Source organism: Meles meles, chromosome X, assembly GCF_922984935.1.
Source record: "Meles meles chromosome X, mMelMel3.1 paternal haplotype, whole genome shotgun sequence".
NCBI classification, from domain to species: domain Eukaryota; kingdom Metazoa; phylum Chordata; class Mammalia; order Carnivora; family Mustelidae; genus Meles; species Meles meles.
Window position 1 is genome coordinate 42,274,202 of NC_060087.1, and position 16,570 is coordinate 42,290,771.

A 16,570-nucleotide genomic window follows, 5' to 3' on the forward strand; every position below is an offset into this window, starting at 1 on the left:
CTACTTAGCTTTTTACAAGATTTACGTTCATCTGGAAGGGAGGAGGAAAAATTCTTTACAAGTTTTCTAAAGGAAAAGCTCTAAGAAAAGGGAGGATGGAAAGCCTCATTCACTTTTGACACCAGGGAAAATTCAGCTTTTGAAAAGTTCTTCACCCTACAATGTCTTCACACTTTCCCCTGCTCTGTGCCCCATTCCAGGTCCACACTTCCCCTCCCCTCTTTAACATGGTCATCTATGCCTAATCTCCCCCAAAATCCTTACCAAAGCCAGTCCTCAAGTAAGCTGCACAGAATGGGGCAGGATGCTTCTGCTAGGGCCAGACACCCCGGCCCCGGCCCCGGCCCGACCTGAGACCCGCTGTTATCAAAAGCTTTGACTACAAGTTTCTTAGAACTGGCAAACGTTGCAGTTCTGCGGTTTGATGGCAACTCACTTCAAATATGGTAAAACCGAGACACAGGGAAAGCCCAAATGGGTACCTAGCGCTTCGGGTCATTGGCCAAAAAAGGGCACTTAAAGATTCCCCGCCCAGATTCAAGAACCCCTAGAGTCAGCCCCAAGTGGCTGAAAAAAATTCCATCTTTACTCCAACACGGCACGATGGGGGTTAAAGTCCACCGCGCGGCGCTCTCCACCCAGCTGCGCCTGCGCGAGTCAGGACTGGCGAATTGGCCTCAGACCCTGACGTTTCAGGCAGCCCCTCCTAATCCGGAACGCGACCCACATTCCGCCGGTCCTGCTGTGACAAGCGTGACCCTAACCCAATAAGGATGGAGAGGTGAATCCGGCGGAGCCAATGGTGAAAGTCAGAGGGGCGGTGGAGGCGGACTCGGCGAGGAAACAAGAAGACAGGCCCAAGATGGAGGCGGCGGTGGCCGTAGCGGCGTGACAGGTGAGGGCGGGCCCGGCGGGGTTAGGTTTCTGGAGCGACCGCCGGGCACGGGCAGGGAGCCGGGACCGAAAGCTTAGCTCCAGGATGGCTTCGCCTGGACGCCGGCGCCCCCCGCCCGGAACCGGAGGAGTGGTTTGACCTGGGGCGAGACCATCGTCGACAGCGGGGGTGGGGTGGGTAGACAGGAATAGGGGTGCAAGGCTGCGGGGGATGGTTTCGCCCGTCGCGTGTGGCAATGCGCCTGCGCAGAGCTGGAAGGCCCTCGGTAGGCGGGGCCGGGCTGAATGGGGCCTGGGCTGGCTGTGGTGTGCCCGGACTCCCTCTAAACCTCCTTGAGATGTCTTGATGACCCTGCCTTGCCGGCAATGGGGAGTGCGTGGAGCTGTGGTTTACTCGTCGCGACCCACTGGGAGACTGTTTGAGGATTTCTCCATTACTCCTCTTTAACCCTCCCCAGCCTCCTTCCATTATCACTAGTAATAGGTCTGTGACCCCTTCCTTAGTTAGGGGGGAGTTTGGACCCCTCCACCCCCGCTTTCAACCTGTTTATCTCACCTCGACAGTGTTTGGTAATGCACCATATCCCTCCATTCCCCCATGGCAGTGTCTGGTGATGTCCATTATCCATACTTCTCCCCACTACAGTCCCTTCAGCACAGTTTCTGCTGAGCCCCTTTGAAGTCCCCATCATGGTCTGATGACAGCCATTAGCCACCTAACAGTGCTTCAGAGCCTGCCATCGTTACAGCCCAGGGCTTAGGGATTCCCCCAGGACCCCTAAGAACACCGTTTGGTGCGGCTCCCATTTCCCCCCAACTAAGGGCAGTATCTGATGAGCTCTTCCATTTCTTTCCCATCATCCTGTCTGTGACTTCTCCCTCACCACAGTATCTGGTAACCACCCTTTCTCCATTAAAAAGCCAGGACAGCCTGTTCATGTCCTTTATGGACGTGACACGCCCAACTGCAGTGTGGTTTGACTTCCTTGTTACCCCCCAGCACAGAGACTGGGTACGCCTGTGCCCTCCAGGACAGTATGTGCTGCCTCTCCTTGTGTCGTTACTCCCCTCTCCTCTGCCCCCACCCTATGCGGTGAATCCTAGACCTTGGCCCTTAAAATAGTGAGACAAACAACAGGAGACCAGCCTGAGCAGAGGAGAGACTGGATGAGTTCGAGGTGTTTACAAGATCCCTTGGCCTTTGTGTGTAGATTGGGCAACAGCGGGGAGGGGGTGATGTGGAGCCTGGACATTGAAATTTTTTTTGTCCCTGCCACTTTGCTTCCAGACTGTCATTACTGGACCTCTGAATTCCTCCTGTGTTCTAGGAGCCCCATGGCACCTGCTCAGCCCCACCTCAACCCATCTTGACAAAGTCCTAGGCTCCATGGAGCCACCACGAGGCCCCCCTGCCAACGGGGCCGAGCCATCCCGGGCAGTGGGCACTGTCAAAGTATATTTGCCCAACAAGCAACGCACGGTGGTGAGTCTGACGGGCAAAGCTGGCAGGAGGTCGGGACGGATCCAGTTCTGACTGGGGGTGGGGGGAGGAGGCTTCTACAGAGGCCGGGCAGAGTCGGCTGGGGCCCATGTTGGGCACTGACCACCCCTTCCATCCCCCGTGTGCACACACAAATGCATAGGTGACTGTCCGGGATGGCATGAGTGTCTACGACTCTCTAGACAAGGCCCTCAAGGTACGGGGTCTCAATCAGGATTGCTGTGTGGTCTACCGGCTCATCGAGGGGTAAGTGTGCCCCCACCCCGCCACTTTGCCTCCCTTCACTGGGCTCCCCAGCCTCCCACCCCCTCCTCGGAGGCCCCTGACTCCTTCCCTCTGTCGTGCAGTGTCCCGTTCGTCTTTCCTTAAGCTCAGTGAATCCACAAGTGCGTGCAGCTTTTGTTTCATAACTTCATTCATTCATCGGCCTCTGAGGCCAGCAGCTCGTCTCTCCTTGGCCCTCAGGTCCTTGCCCAGCTCCTGCACCCCATGCAGGAGTTCATCTGTGGTGTTCTTTCACGATTTCATCTGATCTGTTTGCCAGCTCTCCGCGTCCTCCGCTTCCTCATTCTCAGTTGGTCTGCTGAGCTGGGCCATGCCGGCCTTCCATTTATTCCTCTGTCGTGGGCTTCCTGAACTGTTTTATTCCATGCCCACATGGCTTTTTATTTGTCGTCTCAGTGCTGGTCGGCCACTTTTTCAGGGGCTTGCTGAGTGCTTCTGAGATTTCGTGGCTTATTCCCCTTCACCTTGTGGTTAAGAGCATGGACTCTTGACGCTGGCCAGCCACTCCCAGCCCTTTGTGGCCTTGGGCCAGTGACTTGAATCCCTCTAAGCCTCCGTTTCCTCCTCTGAAAAATGGGGGCAAGGATAGTAACTAGTTCCTAGAGTTGCCATGATGAAAATGAAACACGTCAGATGTTGCTCCATGGATGGTGGGCGTGGAGGGACTTTTGGGGGTTCCCTTCCTCCCACAATCTCTGTCCACCCTCTCACTCACTGCCTTACATGCTTTGTACAGGCGAAAGACAGTCACCGCCTGGGACACGGCCATTGCCCCCCTGGATGGAGAGGAGCTCATTGTAGAGGTCCTCGAAGATGTTCCACTGACCATGCACAATTTTGTGAGTGTGGAGTGGAGAGTCGGGGCAGACTGTGGGCATGAGGCGGGGAGGTTCCTTGACCAGGCCTCAACCTTCCCTGCTCTGTGGCAGCAGGTACGGAAGACGTTCTTCAGCCTGGCATTCTGTGACTTCTGCCTTAAGTTTCTGTTCCACGGCTTCCGCTGCCAAACCTGTGGCTACAAGTTCCACCAGCATTGTTCCTCTAAAGTCCCCACAGTCTGTGTTGACATGAGCACCAACTGCCGACAGTGAGCCTGGCCTATGGTGGGTGGGGGAATGGGGATGACAGACGCCATAAGGTTCTTACAGATAGCTGACCCTTGTCCTCTTGCTCCATTCCCTTAAATGCCCTCAAGGTTCTACCACAGTGTCCAGGATTTGTCCGGAGGCTCCAGACAGCACGAGGTTCCCTCAAACCGTCCGCTGAATGAGCCGCTAACCCCTCAGGGTCCCAGGTAGGGATGCCTTAGCTGAAGGCCTGTTGCTGGGAGAAAAAGATCTGGAGGCCTTTGTAGATCACAAACCGTACTTCACTCATGTTTATTTGCACACATTTATTGAGCACCTATAGGTGTGGAGCTGTAGGACCTTTGGCAAGTCACCTAATCTTTCTGGGCCACAGTTTTCTCATCTACAAAGAGGGGGGTAATAATACTTTTTACCACATAGCGTTCTGGTGAGAATTTAAATGTGTTAAGGTGTACCCAGTGCTTAGAATGAGATCTGATAGAGAATAAGAAGTCTTTATTAATTACAAGGACATATATATAAGTATCTAACTATTTCGTTAATTCTTTTTTTTTAAAGATTTTATTTATTTATTTGGCAGATGGAGATTACAAGTAGGCAGAGAGGCTGGCAGAGAGAGGGGGGGAAAGCAGACTCCCCGCTGAGCAGAGAGCCCGCTGCAGGGCTCGATCCCAGGACCCTGAGATCATGACCTGGGCCAAAGGCAGAGGCTTAACCCACTGAGCCACCCAGGCGCCCACTATTTCGTTAATTCTTACAGTATAATCATGCTCAAGCCTTTCCATTTTGAAATACATATGTAAATTTCCTTTTATTTCTCTTTTTTATGTTAAGTATTATAATACTGTAGTATTTCTTTTTTTAAAAAAAAGATTTTATTTATTTATTTGACAGAGGGAGACAGCGAGAGAGAACACAAGCAGGGGGAGTGGGAGAGGGAGAAGCAGGCTTCCCACTGAGCAGGGAACCTGATGTGGGGCTCAATCCCAGGAACTTGGGATCACAACCTGAGCCAAAGCCAAACGCTTAACCGACTGAGCCACCCAGGCGCTCCAGTACTGTAGTATTTCTATATTAAAGTATATTATTGCTCTAAGATAGCACAAATTTATAAAATATACATTGTATTTGTCTGTATATTGTAGGATGTATTTATATGGTACATTATATTAATATATCATGTGTTCTATGTGCACTATATAATATAAAACACATTTTTATGCAACATAAAATAGTGTAGGGCATTATGTTACTTTTAATTATGGGTATATGTGGATTACCTATGCATTTCATTTCAGGATAGTGAAAGGAACATTTAAAAATACATTTGTGGAGCTTTTGGGTGACTCAGTCGTTAAGCGTCTGCCTTCGGCTCAGGTCATGATCCCAGGGTCCTGGGATTGAGTCCCACATTGGGCTCCCTACTTGTCGGGAAGCTTGCTTCTCCCTCTCCCAATCCCCCTGCTTGTGTTCCTGCTCTTGCCATCTCTCTCTGTCAAATAAATAAATAAAATCTTTAAAAAATAGATATAATAAAAATTAAAAATAAAAATGTATTCGTGACATTAAAATATATATAACATATATCTTTATGTATTTACATCTACGTATAACATACACAGTTGACCGTTGAACAGCATGGGCTTGAACTGTGTGCGTCCACTTACACGTGGATTTTTTACATGCAGTATTATAAATGTATTTTCTCAGAAACATTTTCTTTAGCTTACTCTTATTGTAAGCATACAGTATATAATACATAAAACATACAGAATACATGCTTAATTGAGTGTTTATGTTATCACTAAGGCTTCTGGTCAGTAGTAGGCTCTTAGTGGTTAAGTTTTTGGGGAGTCAGAAGTTACACATGGACATTCACCTGGGCCGGGGGGCGATGGTGCCCCTAATTCCTGCATTGTTCAAGGATCCGCTGTGTAACGTTACTGCAATACACATATTTGGAAACATTGACATCTTAATACAGATAATATGTTATATATTATATAACAACATATTTGAGTAGTGCACACAGTTAGAAGATATTACATATTACTTTCTTCCCCCCTATGTTGTGTGGCTTGCTGTTCCTCCTTTAGGTCTTTACTCAGATGTCCCCTTGGGGAAGCCTTTCCAGATATCACCCATGACGCTTTCTGTCTCCTTGTGTTGCTTCGTTTTTTTTCTTTATTGTACCTGTCACCAATGGACATATTAAATCTTCTTCTTTTTTTTTTTTTTTTTGGTGCTCTCTCCTCACTGGAACATCAGCCCCACGAGGGCAGGAACTTGTTTTCGTTTTGCCCATGGTTTTATTTCCACTACGTAGAATGCTCTCAGCCAGAGGGTAGGCCCCCAGTAAATGGCTCTTGAGGAAACGAATGGCAATAGTAACAGTAGACGGTGACTCAAAGCTACACATACGTTTACAGGGCGGGGGAGGGCAGCTTTCCATGTTCTCGCGTTCATCCCACAGTGATTTCCCAGCCTTTACCCCCCCTCCAGCTCCTGTGTCCCGCACCGAAACCCGGAGCACTTTCCCTTCCCCGCGTCGGCCAACGCCCCGCTCCAGCGTATCCGCTCCACATCCACTCCCAACGTCCACATGGTCAGCACCACAGGCCCCACAGACTCCAGCCTCATCCAGGTTGGTGGCGAGGGGGTCGTTGCCCGAGGGCACCGGGCCGAGGAGAGAGCCGTTCCTCTTGGCTCCCGTGTGCCCTCTCTGACTCCCGCCCCTCTTCTTCCAGCTCACTACCCAGAGTTTCGGCACCGATGGTGAGTCCACCCCGCCCACCCCATGCCCGTTTCTTGCACCCCCTCACCCCCGCCCCACCTCTGCTCACACCTCCCCCACAATGATCGCAGCTGCCAGTAGTAGAGGTGGTGGTGATGGAGCCCCCCGGGGGAGCCCTAGCCCGGCCAGCATGCCCTCGGGGAGGAAGTCCCCCCATTCCAAGTCCCCATCAGAGCAGCGGGAGCGGAAGTCCTTGGCCGATGACAAGAAGAAAGTGGTAAGCTCCAGGGGAGCCTTTGCTGGGGGCGCCACAGGCTGAGTGATGAGGGAAGCGGGCAGGCCCCTGAGATGCCGCCCATGTGGCCCACAGAAGAATCTGGGGTACCGGGACTCGGGCTATTACTGGGAGGTGCCGCCCAGCGAGGTGCAGCTGCTGAAGAGGATCGGGACAGGCTCGTTTGGCACCGTGTTTCGCGGGCGGTGGCATGGCGATGTGGCCGTGAAGGTGCTCAAGGTGGCCCAACCCACAGCTGAGCAGGCCCAGGCCTTCAAGAACGAGATGCAGGTGCTCAGGTGAGATGACACGTGTGTGAGGCGGGGCAGAGGGACGGGGCGCCTCCCTGGGGAAAGGCCGAGCTGGGGCGCTTCCCACAGGTCAGCCGCATTTGCGTTGTGTTAATGAGCTCTTTCTCAATCAGGGAATGTCCCTTTCCCCTTTGGGAAATGGCTTCGTTTCAAGGCCCTCTGATGATGATACTGTTTGTGTTCCGGTTGATACTGATATTAACTAATGTCTCCGCCTCCAAAACGTGCATCTTCTTATTTACCCGGCACTGAAGTGGGTATGGCCGTGGACAGCCACGTTACCACATGCCCTCACATTCATAGCATGATGTTAAGCACGTTGCCAGGAAGCCTCGGGCCCCTCCTTACCCTCTGCTTGTGTTACATTGTTAGCAGTAGGTTTATCCTGCTGGATTCCTGTTACTAATCACAGTCATGCCATGATTTAAAGAACGGCGGGTGTTGTTTCACTTGATTTAGTCCTTGTTTCATTAACGATTGTAATTCTCTGCTTAATACGTCCCTCATGCTCTGTCCGTTCATTTGTCCTGAGAAGCCCTGGTGTTCCCCTTCTGCCACTCTAGTTCCTACCTGCCGCTTCTGGGCTTGCTGATGTGGGCGTGCCCTCTGACCAATGGGCACAGGTACATCACAGAATTGATGTTCTCATAATTTCTTGTGCCATTTTAACATTTATCCTCATTATGGACACCGCAGCAAGAAAACTTTTATTCTCTGTTCCTCTCTGTGAAATGATTTGAGCCCACTGCTAGCCTGCATCACATTAATATTTTAACTGTAATCGGACCACTGTGAAGAGCGCTCCTGTCCTCCGTTACCCACTGTGACATGAGCAAAATCACAGAGCACTGTTGGTGTTCGCATTTGTGTTGCCATTATACCTATGGTGACTCCTTTTGTTTTTGTTTTTGTTTTTTGTTTTTTGTTTTAAAGATTTTATTTATTTATTTGACAGATAGAGATCACAAGTAGGGAGAGAGGCAGGCAGAGAGAGAGGAGGAAGCAGGCTCCCTGCCAAGCAGAGAGCCCAATGCGGGGCTCGATCCCAGGACCCTGGGATCATGACCTGAGCGAAAGGCAGAGGCTTTAACCCACTGAGCCACCCAGGCGCCCCTGGTGACTCCTTTTGTAAGGAGGGAAGGTGTCCTCCTAAACCAGAGGGTGGGGTCTGTTCACTGTGACGCAGTTTCTTTGAGGTAGACTCAGGCACCCAGTGGCAATAACGAGGACAGTGACATTTTCAGGGTGCTTAGCTCTGGTAGGTGCTGTTCAAGTGCCTTACAGATCATTTGGTACCCATTCTTGCCAATATCCCTGTAAGGTAGCTAGTATAATGATCATAGTTTTGCGGTTGAGGAAGGTGAAGCACCGAGAGGTTAAGTGTCATCCCTGAGGTTGCACAGTGAGTACCCTGGATTGGAACACAGGATCTAATCTGAGTCTTAACTCCAAGCTCTATACTTCTGAGCCTCTCGTGGCAATTAACAGGAAATAGTCACACGTTACTGGGTATCTTTCCTGGCATCTGTCAGTATCGGGCTGCTGTATCAGTGAAGAAGGTTGGCATTCCACTCTCTTGTCTGTAAAATGGTCACAGGCCCAGGTCATGGTCAGGGTTGGAGACTGGCAGGTGTTGATGATGGAGAGCCACTGGTCGATGGGGGGGGGGCAGTAGTCTCTCTCTCCTCCTTCTGTTGGGAGATGGCTGAGGAAGCTGGGGACATATGCCACCCCCACCAGGAGGGAATCCTCACCCATCAAGCATCTCTCACAAATGCACTGAGTCTGGTGGCAGTCTGGCCCTGAGCCTCCTGAAAGGGTGGAAGTGCTGACAGCGGGCAGCGGTGAATAGCCCCGTTCCTGATGCTCCAGAAGTGAGTGATGGTTGCTCTTTTTCCTTCCTGTCCTGGTAATACCCTCCCTGCCTGTAGGAAGACCCGTCATGTCAACATCTTGCTGTTCATGGGCTTCATGACCCGGCCAGGATTTGCCATCATCACGCAGTGGTGTGAGGGATCCAGCCTCTACCACCACCTGCACGTGGCCGACACTCGCTTCGACATGGTCCAGCTCATCGACGTGGCCCGGCAGACTGCCCAGGGCATGGAGTGAGCCTCCCGGCCTGGAGACAAAGTGGCGGGGGTGGCGGGAGGCTTGGGGTGGGGAGAGGAGGTAACCCCCTGGCCAATCTGCCTTTCATTTCCACCCCTACAGCTACCTCCACGCCAAGAACATCATTCATCGAGATCTCAAGTCTAACAGTATCTGCCTGTCCCTGTGCGCGGGCTGGGCTGGGGTGGGGGCTTGGCAGGGTGGCTCTTGTTGGGGGCCTTCTGGGGATGCATGGAAGGGTCACGTGGCACGTGGCTTAATAGGACCTCTAAGGCGGGGGGAGTCTCTTGGTCAGGCTCAAGGCTGTGGCTGGTTTCGGTGATGTTGTTGGGGACTTTGGGCAGGGTGCAAGGTTTGGGAGCTGTGGAGGGCATGGCAAGTCTGAAGCCCCACTCGAGGCGCTTCCTGGTCAGGGGTCATGGGGTGGGGGGTAGCATAAGGGGCAATAATTGGGAGTTCCCTACCCAAGTCAAGATTGTAACTAGTTTGTATGATATGGGGGGCTTCTGGTCAGGGTCAGGGGCAAGACTGGTGTGGGGGCATCAGTGGGAACCGCCCAGTCAGGATGGGAGATGTGGCTGTTGGGAGCTCCTGTAGTGGCCCTTGACCCTGGTGGACATCTTCCTACATGAGGGGCTCACAGTGAAGATTGGTGACTTTGGCCTGGCCACAGTGAAGACACGGTGGAGTGGGGCCCAACCCTTGGAGCAGCCCTCAGGCTCTGTGCTATGGATGGTGAGTTGGGCCGGGCTGGACTAGGGCCATCTGGGTAGGAGCTTGGGTGACTGGGGTGGGATGCGGGGAGCTGAGTGGGGATGGGAATGCTTGTGCCCGATGGGGTTGTCTAGACTGCTCATGCTTTGCCTCACATGGGTGCTCTGAGTTGTACCCAGTGTGGCTGGTGGGATCTGGGAGTGTGGCCGGCCATTGGCTGACCTCCGTGGTCCCCCTGCCTGGTCTGGTCTGCCCTATTGAAGGCGGCTGAGGTGATCCGTATGCAGGACCCGAACCCCTACAGCTTCCAGTCGGATGTCTACGCCTATGGGGTTGTGCTCTATGAGCTCATGACCGGCTCGCTGCCTTACAGCCACATTGGCAGCCGTGACCAGGTGAGCCCCACACGTCACCCACAATCTCCCAGGCAGAGGAATCCTTTCAGCCTCCAAAGCCCAGACTTCCTCCTTGGTAAAGACCAAGAATGCCACACTTCCCCCCAGAAACCCAAAATCTTCTGGGCTGAGAACTCTCAGAATCCTCTGGTCTTCCCTACCTAGAATCTCCTCCTTCCCTACACATTGACAATCCTCTGGGTCCTTGAGGTCCAGAACCCCCAGAATCCCTTCTACCCAGAACCCGCCATGGCCCCCAAACACCTAGAAGCCCTCTGGGGCTCTGGATACCTAAAGTCCTCCAGTACCTACAGTACTCCAAATCTCCCAAGTCCCAAAGCCCAGCATCCCATTTCTCCCAATGATAGAAGCCGCCTGTGCTTCTGGACTGCTCACAGATACCCACAGTCATTCAGGCCTTGGGTGTCTGCCAGGATATCGGGGCCCTGGAAGCCATGGTACTCTGGGCCCCAGGCTCTCCCAAGTTCTCCAGGTTGAAGGCCTGGAATCTTTCAGGCCCTCAGAAACCTGGGTTCCTCTAGGCTCTAAGAACCGAGCACTCACAATCCTACAGGCCACATGGACCCATAGTTCTCTAGGCCCCAGACCCCTGCAGAAATACAGGCCCCTGAGGTTTTGACTCCCCTAGCTCCTCCCAGACCCAGAACTTCATGTTTCCCCTGACTCAGTAGGCTTGTAAGCCCCCAGAAACCTGTGAGGTCAGGGATTCCTGTAATTTTGGATTTCCCCCAAGCTTCAATCCCTCTGTTCTGCAGAGAAGCCCTGTGCTCAGAGACCCAGTGTCCTTGGATCCACTGGGTCCCCATAGCACTCCAGATCCCAATACCCAGAGTGCCCTAGTTTCCCCCAAAAGGAGCCCCCAAAGCCCCTTTAGAGCCACAATTCCCTCAGCCTCCCAGCCCACACTTCCAGACCACCCCATTCCTGTCCCTCCAGATTATCTTTATGGTGGGCCGTGGCTATCTGTCCCCGGACCTCAGCAAAATCTCCAGCAACTGCCCCAAGGCCATGCGGCGCCTGCTGTCTGACTGCCTCAAGTTCCAGCGGGAGGAACGTCCCCTCTTTCCCCAGGTGGGCCGGGCAGGAGGGTTGGACGCACTGGGGAGGGTGAGTCTGAGGAGGAGGAGGACTCCGAGGTGTCTGTGGGAATTGTGCGAGTTCAAGGCTTTGAAGCGTATGGTGTGAGAGTGTGTGTGTGTGCATGTGTGCTTCCCCTGTAGGCTGGGGTTTGTGGGTGTCGGGGTGCCTACATGGCTCTGGACACCCCCCTAACCTGCCCCTGCCCCCAGATCCTGGCCACGATTGAGCTGCTGCAGCGGTCACTCCCCAAGATTGAGCGGAGTGCCTCTGAACCCTCCTTGCACCGCACCCAGGCCGATGAGTTGCCTGCCTGCCTCCTCAGCGCGGCCCGCCTCGTGCCTTAGGCCCTGCCCCCAGTGGCCAGGGAACCCATCTCAGCCTGCCACGCAAAGGAGCCCTGCCCACCAGCCAGCCAATGTTCTGTTTCTGCCCTGATAACTGCCTCAGGATCCCCCCATCCCCGTCCCGGGAGATGAGGGGGTCCCCATGTGCTTTTCCAGCTCCTCTGGAATTGGGGGACCCCCAAAGACCAACACCCCTGCTTCCTCTGTAATTTGGTTTCCTCTTGGCTTTGGGGATACTTCTAAATTTGGGAGCTCCTCCATCTGCAATGGCTGGGATTTGTGGCAGGGGTTCCACTCAGAACCTCTCTGGAATTTGTGCCTGATGTGCCTTCCACTGGATTTTGGGGTCCCCAGCACCCCCTGTGGATTTAGGGGGGTCCCCTCTGTGTCTTCCCCACCATTCAAGGACTCCCCTCTTCACCAAGAAGCACAGAATTCTGCTGGGCCTTTGCTTGTTTATTTTGCTTCCCGACTCTTCTCATGGGGTTCAGAGCCGCTGAAGGGTGGGGGTGAGTCCAGGCAAGGAGTGGTTGGGGTGGGGAGTGCGGACCACACAAACAGCGCCACTGCACGCATCACCACAGGCGGCACGATGAACGAAGACCACGTATGCCAAGCACGGCACGAGAGGAGGCCACGTCAGTCACAGACACAGACATCACGGCAAAGGTGCGGAAGTGGAGGACCACTGGCCCTCCATGTGCAAAGGATTCTGGGAGGATGGTTAGAGTTTGCATATTTAAAGATAGCTGTCAGAGGCAGGAAAGTGGGAGTATGGGTCCCTGGGGAACAGAAGGGTCCTAGCAGTGGGAGGACCTCCCAGTGTGTCGGAAGGGGGCTGGGGGCGGGTAGGAGAAATCTTTGTGGGGCTGGATAGTGGCATCTGACGAGGCGGCTCTCCAGAGATGGGACATCCATGGAGGGGCTCCAGGGCAGGGGTTTCTTAAGGATTTTGGAAATTCTGATGGGGAACAAGGCATACTTGAGAGATCCCGGAGCAAGAGTACGGTTTTCCGAGAATTCCAGGGCTCCGGGAGGGGACTGAGTGGTGTGAGGGCCAGAACGGGTTGCCTGGTATTTGGGAACTTCTGGGAAGGAAGGTGCACTCTGGGGGACCAGGAGTAGAGGTCTTCAGGAATTTGGAGGTTCTAAAACTGAAAAGTCTTGAGGTGGTGGGGCCTGGGCTTTAAAGGGACTTGGGAATTCCAAAAGTGGGAGTTGGAGTTAGGACCAAGAGTGAGGTTTCCCCAGGGAGTAGGGCATTCAGCGGAGTGAGAAGAGGGGTCTCGGACCAGGAGAGGGCTTCTCAAGGGATTTGGAGACTCCAAAAGTGAGAAATGGATTCAGGGCCCAGAGAGGGGTTGCCCAGGAGGAATTAAGGGTTCTCAGGGTGGGGTGTCAGTCGGAGAAGAGGCTGGCGAAAGACTTCCTCAGGCTGCGGATGGTCTCAGCTTTCACCTCGTCCTGGCTAAGGCTGGGCCTGGGCGGGGCTGGTTCTGGAAGGTTGAAGGCATTGGTCAGAGACTGGGATTTGCTAGAGAGAGACAAGGTGGAGGCATGGGAGGAAGGGTGGGGAGGAAGGGAGGAAGGGGAGAGAAACACAATGTTACCCCAGGCCCGGCCCAGCCCTGCCCCTCTAGTCCTGGGGCTGTGCCTGTGACCCGCCCCCCACCACCACCATCACAGGCTTGGACCCTGATGGATCCTCAGGTGGAGTGGGGGAGCCCTGGGCCAGGCTGGGAGGACTTGCGTCTAGGGGGAAGTCGGGGCTTAGTGGGCAGAGTCCTGGACTGAACCACCTCCACATTCTAGGCTGGACTGGGAGGAGTGGCAGGTGAAGATGGGTGGGGAGATTTCCAATCTGGGTGAGGAGTCCCGGAGGGAGGGCAGTGGGGTTTGCACACAGGACAGGCTGGTGGGGGGTGGGGGTCCCCCTTAGGGGAGTGGTCATGTGTGTCACGGAGGACTTTCGAGCTAAGGTGCAGGGGAGGTCTGGAGTGGACCAGAAGAGGTAGAGAGGACGGTGTGATGATTTGGGGGGAGACTGAGATGGCCCGGAAAGGAGCCTAGGGAAAGCATGAGCGCAGCTGGGAAGAGCACGAAGTGATGGGAGGACTGTGAATGGGGCCGGGAGGAGTTTGGGGGTTTGCCTGGGAGGAGTCTGTTTGGGCAGGAGAAGGGTGCGTTTTGCTGGGAATGCTCCAGACGGGCGGGGAGGAAGATCTGCTGGGCAGGGAGATACTCAGGGAGGGTCAGCAAGGCGCCTGGGTTGGGCCTAGAGGGGCTGGGAGAGGGGGCTTTCCCAGGGGCCTACTTGGAGGACAGAAAGAAAAACAAGTTTCTCTGGAATTCTGGAACGAATCTCTGGGATGGAGGGCAGGAGCCCCCAGGAACTGGGGCGAGGTTGGGGGGTGGATCGCTCGGAGGAGGGTTCTGCTCAGACTGGAGATGGAAGTCTTGGGACTCCCTGTATGGGACTTGGGTCCGAGGAGCCTGGGAGCTGGGGCCACTCTCCTGGTTCGGGAGCCTGTTTTGTGAGCAGCAAGGCGAGGGCTGCCGTGGGGTCCTCTTACTTGAGCTGGGGGTGCGGGGGTCCCCCGGCAGTGGCGGGTGGTGGCACGTCCTGGCTGGGTTTCTGGGCCAGCTGTGGCTTGGTGGGTCGTCCAGCAGGTCCCGGGCCACTGGGCCGCGGCTGCTGCGTTGTGGGTGGCCCAGTGCGGGGCATGGGACCCGCCTGGCTGGCCTGGCGTGTGGGGCCGGCAGGGCCCGGGGGTTTCTGGGGTGGGCCCTGGCGCTGCTGACCGCTCGGCGGGGCCCCCGAGGCCTTTGGAGGAGCCTGACCAGAGATAGATGTCTGACGGGTAGCCTGTGGGGGTCCCGCCTGGCGCTGGGGAGATGGGGAGGCAGGGGGGCGGGCTGCTGGAGGTGCCCCAGGGCCTCCTGCCACCGGCCGGGATTGGCGGCCTTGACCCTGGGTCAGTGGTGGGGCCTGGGACGCAGGCTGCTGGGGTGCTGATGTGGGACTTGGTAGGCGCTGGGGCAGGGGGCTGCCAGCTGGGGGTCCGAGGCCCGAAAGGTGCTGCTGGCCCTGTGGGGGTGGGCGCTGCTGCAACGGGGGTCCCTGGCGTTGGGGGCCTGGGCCCGGCTGTGGAGGGCCACCTGAGGGACAGAAAAAGTGCACACGTGAGAGGCGTCGGCGGGGGGGGGGGGCGTTGGTTGCCAGTCCCATAGGGGCCCCGGAAGCTGGTCCCTCACTTACCCTGTGGTGGGGGTCGTTGCTGAGCCGGAGGCCCCGAGGGCTGCTGGGAGGTCTGGCGGCCCAAGGGCAGGGCCCCTGGGGACGGAGTCTGCGGCAGAGGAGCAGAGCAGGAGAGGTTCAAAATAGTTACCGGCCAGCCTGAGCCTCGGCCAATCAAAATGACACGGGCTCCCCCTGCGCTGGGTGTTGCCACGTCTGTGGCTGAGCTGAGGGGATGTGGGGCTGTGTGTGTTGGGGTGGGGGCTAGTTCTCAGGGAGTGGCTGGGAGGCACTCATGGTGGGGGGAATCAGGATAACGGCTGTTTTATCATGTTTTAAAACCACTGGTCATTGCCGCCACACATGGGTCATGGCTGTGCCCTCTGCCTGCTGCTGATTAGCTCTGTGGTGACGTTACCCAGGGCTGGCCGGCCCGCTACCAGCCTCCTCGGGCCAGCCTGGCCCTCGCCCAGCACTGGGGGCCTGACCTGGCTGTGGGACCCCCGGCCAGGGGAGGCATCCCGCTGCCGCTGCCTGGGCAGGGCCTGGGCCATCTTGTTGACCACCAGCTCGACGATGAGCTGCTTGTCTTCATCTTGGTGGTCCCCGATGAGCGGCATGGAGGAGCCCACCACCTGGGGAAGGAAATGGGGTCCAGTGAGGAGAGAGGCGGCAGGTCCCTGGGAGGGTGACAGTGACAAAGCGCCTTCTGTTTTAAAAGGCATGGGCTGCTGCCAAGGAAGCAGATTCAGGCTGAGAGACATCAGTTTTGCAGTGTAAGGAAGGCCTGTTGTTCACAAGGTAACTTACAGCTCAGGAAGGGGGGTGGGGGGCCTACAGCGCAGAGTAGAATTCCACGATCAGGCCCGTGGGGTGTGGGGCCAAATCTGCCCCCAACCCCCCACGTTTGGGGATGACCCCTGCAAGCTAAGGGTTGGGTTTTACATTTTTTAATTGTTGGGGGAAAAAAAAACACAAGAAGATTCCATGCCGCGTGAAAATATATGAAGTTTAAATTTCTATGTCCATACAGTTTTAGAGGAACACAGCTGTGCCTTTTTTCCTCTTTCTTTCTTTTAACGTACTGACTTCAGCTGCTTTTGCAGAGTGGCTGCAACAGAAAACATACAGCCCACAAAGCCTGAAATGTGCGCTGTCTGGCCCTTGACAGAAAACCTTTACCAACCCCTGTCTTACAGCATGCTCGGTGCTTGGTCATTCATGAAGAACTCTGTGGCTTATACGATGCTTTACAGTTTACAAAGCCGCTGTCCTTTTCAAGGGACTAGGGGTTACATGGTGTGTTTAGACTTTGGAAAGTGCTTTGCAAGGGCACCACTGTTTACAAAATGCCTTACCACGAATAAAGTGCCACCAACCGTTTACCAAGCCCTCCACTTTTCAAGGTGCTTTAGAGTTCATAAATGGCTTTACTGTTTCCCAGAGGCACAGCTGTCTATGAAGAACTCTGGCATGTCGGAAGTGCTTTGCTCCGATAACAGGGACCTCCCTCCCAGTTTACAGAGCTCCTTTTTTTTTAAAAAATAGTTTTATAAGGCACTTTGCTGTTCACGTGGCA

At 54.8% G+C, this 16,570-nt stretch overlaps 2 protein-coding genes across 5 annotated transcripts in view; one reads left to right on the forward strand and one right to left on the reverse strand.

Annotated features, from left to right (window-relative positions):
- The first annotated feature begins 666 nt into the window (after nucleotides 1–666).
- Nucleotides 667–12,198, forward strand: ARAF (A-Raf proto-oncogene, serine/threonine kinase). Of its 3 annotated transcripts, none has more exons than XM_045995103.1 (16): nucleotides 667–895; nucleotides 2,223–2,377; nucleotides 2,538–2,641; nucleotides 3,417–3,519; nucleotides 3,610–3,767; nucleotides 3,876–3,974; nucleotides 6,271–6,412; nucleotides 6,516–6,543; nucleotides 6,634–6,779; nucleotides 6,873–7,075; nucleotides 9,019–9,195; nucleotides 9,302–9,348; nucleotides 9,816–9,934; nucleotides 10,177–10,308; nucleotides 11,266–11,400; nucleotides 11,619–12,198. In XM_045995103.1, exons 2-16 carry the CDS (start codon nucleotides 2,282–2,284, stop codon nucleotides 11,751–11,753), a joined length of 1,824 nt encoding a protein of 607 aa, XP_045851059.1. In that variant the 5' UTR covers nucleotides 667–895; nucleotides 2,223–2,281; the 3' UTR covers nucleotides 11,754–12,198. The 3 variants fall into 3 exon arrangements, with proteins under 3 accessions (XP_045851059.1, XP_045851057.1, XP_045851060.1); XM_045995101.1 differs by having other exon boundaries at nucleotides 668–895; nucleotides 2,183–2,377; XM_045995104.1 differs by having other exon boundaries at nucleotides 669–895; nucleotides 2,183–2,377; nucleotides 3,613–3,767.
- The window catches only part of SYN1 (synapsin I), a 46,606-nt gene continuing 42,205 nt past the window's right edge, over nucleotides 12,170–16,570 (reverse strand). Inside the window, exons 10-13 of one of the 2 annotated variants that reach the window (XM_045995100.1) lie at nucleotides 15,480–15,626; nucleotides 15,013–15,100; nucleotides 14,327–14,912; nucleotides 12,170–13,249 (exon numbers count right to left, since the gene is read on the reverse strand). In XM_045995100.1, coding sequence (XP_045851056.1) covers nucleotides 13,222–13,249; nucleotides 14,327–14,912; nucleotides 15,013–15,100; nucleotides 15,480–15,626 — 849 coding nt within the window. In that variant the 3' untranslated portion in view covers nucleotides 12,170–13,221. Of the gene's footprint in view, nucleotides 13,288–14,326; nucleotides 14,913–15,012; nucleotides 15,101–15,479; nucleotides 15,627–16,570 lie in introns of both variants that reach the window. The other variant, XM_045995099.1, reaches the window with a different exon arrangement.

What these genes read in the sequence shown, in the direction of transcription:
- ARAF (XM_045995103.1), top strand. Translation starts at nt 2,282, where the DNA reads ATGGAGCCACCACGAGGCCCCCCTGCCAACGGGGCCGAGCCATCCCGG. An exon ending in CACTGACCATGCACAATTTT is followed by an intron (nt 3,520 to 3,609) that starts GTGAGTGTGGAG and finishes GCTCTGTGGCAG; the next exon opens with CAGGTACGGAAGACGTTCTT. An exon ending in TCGAGATCTCAAGTCTAACA is followed by an intron (nt 9,349 to 9,815) that starts GTATCTGCCTGT and finishes TGACCCTGGTGG; the next exon opens with ACATCTTCCTACATGAGGGG.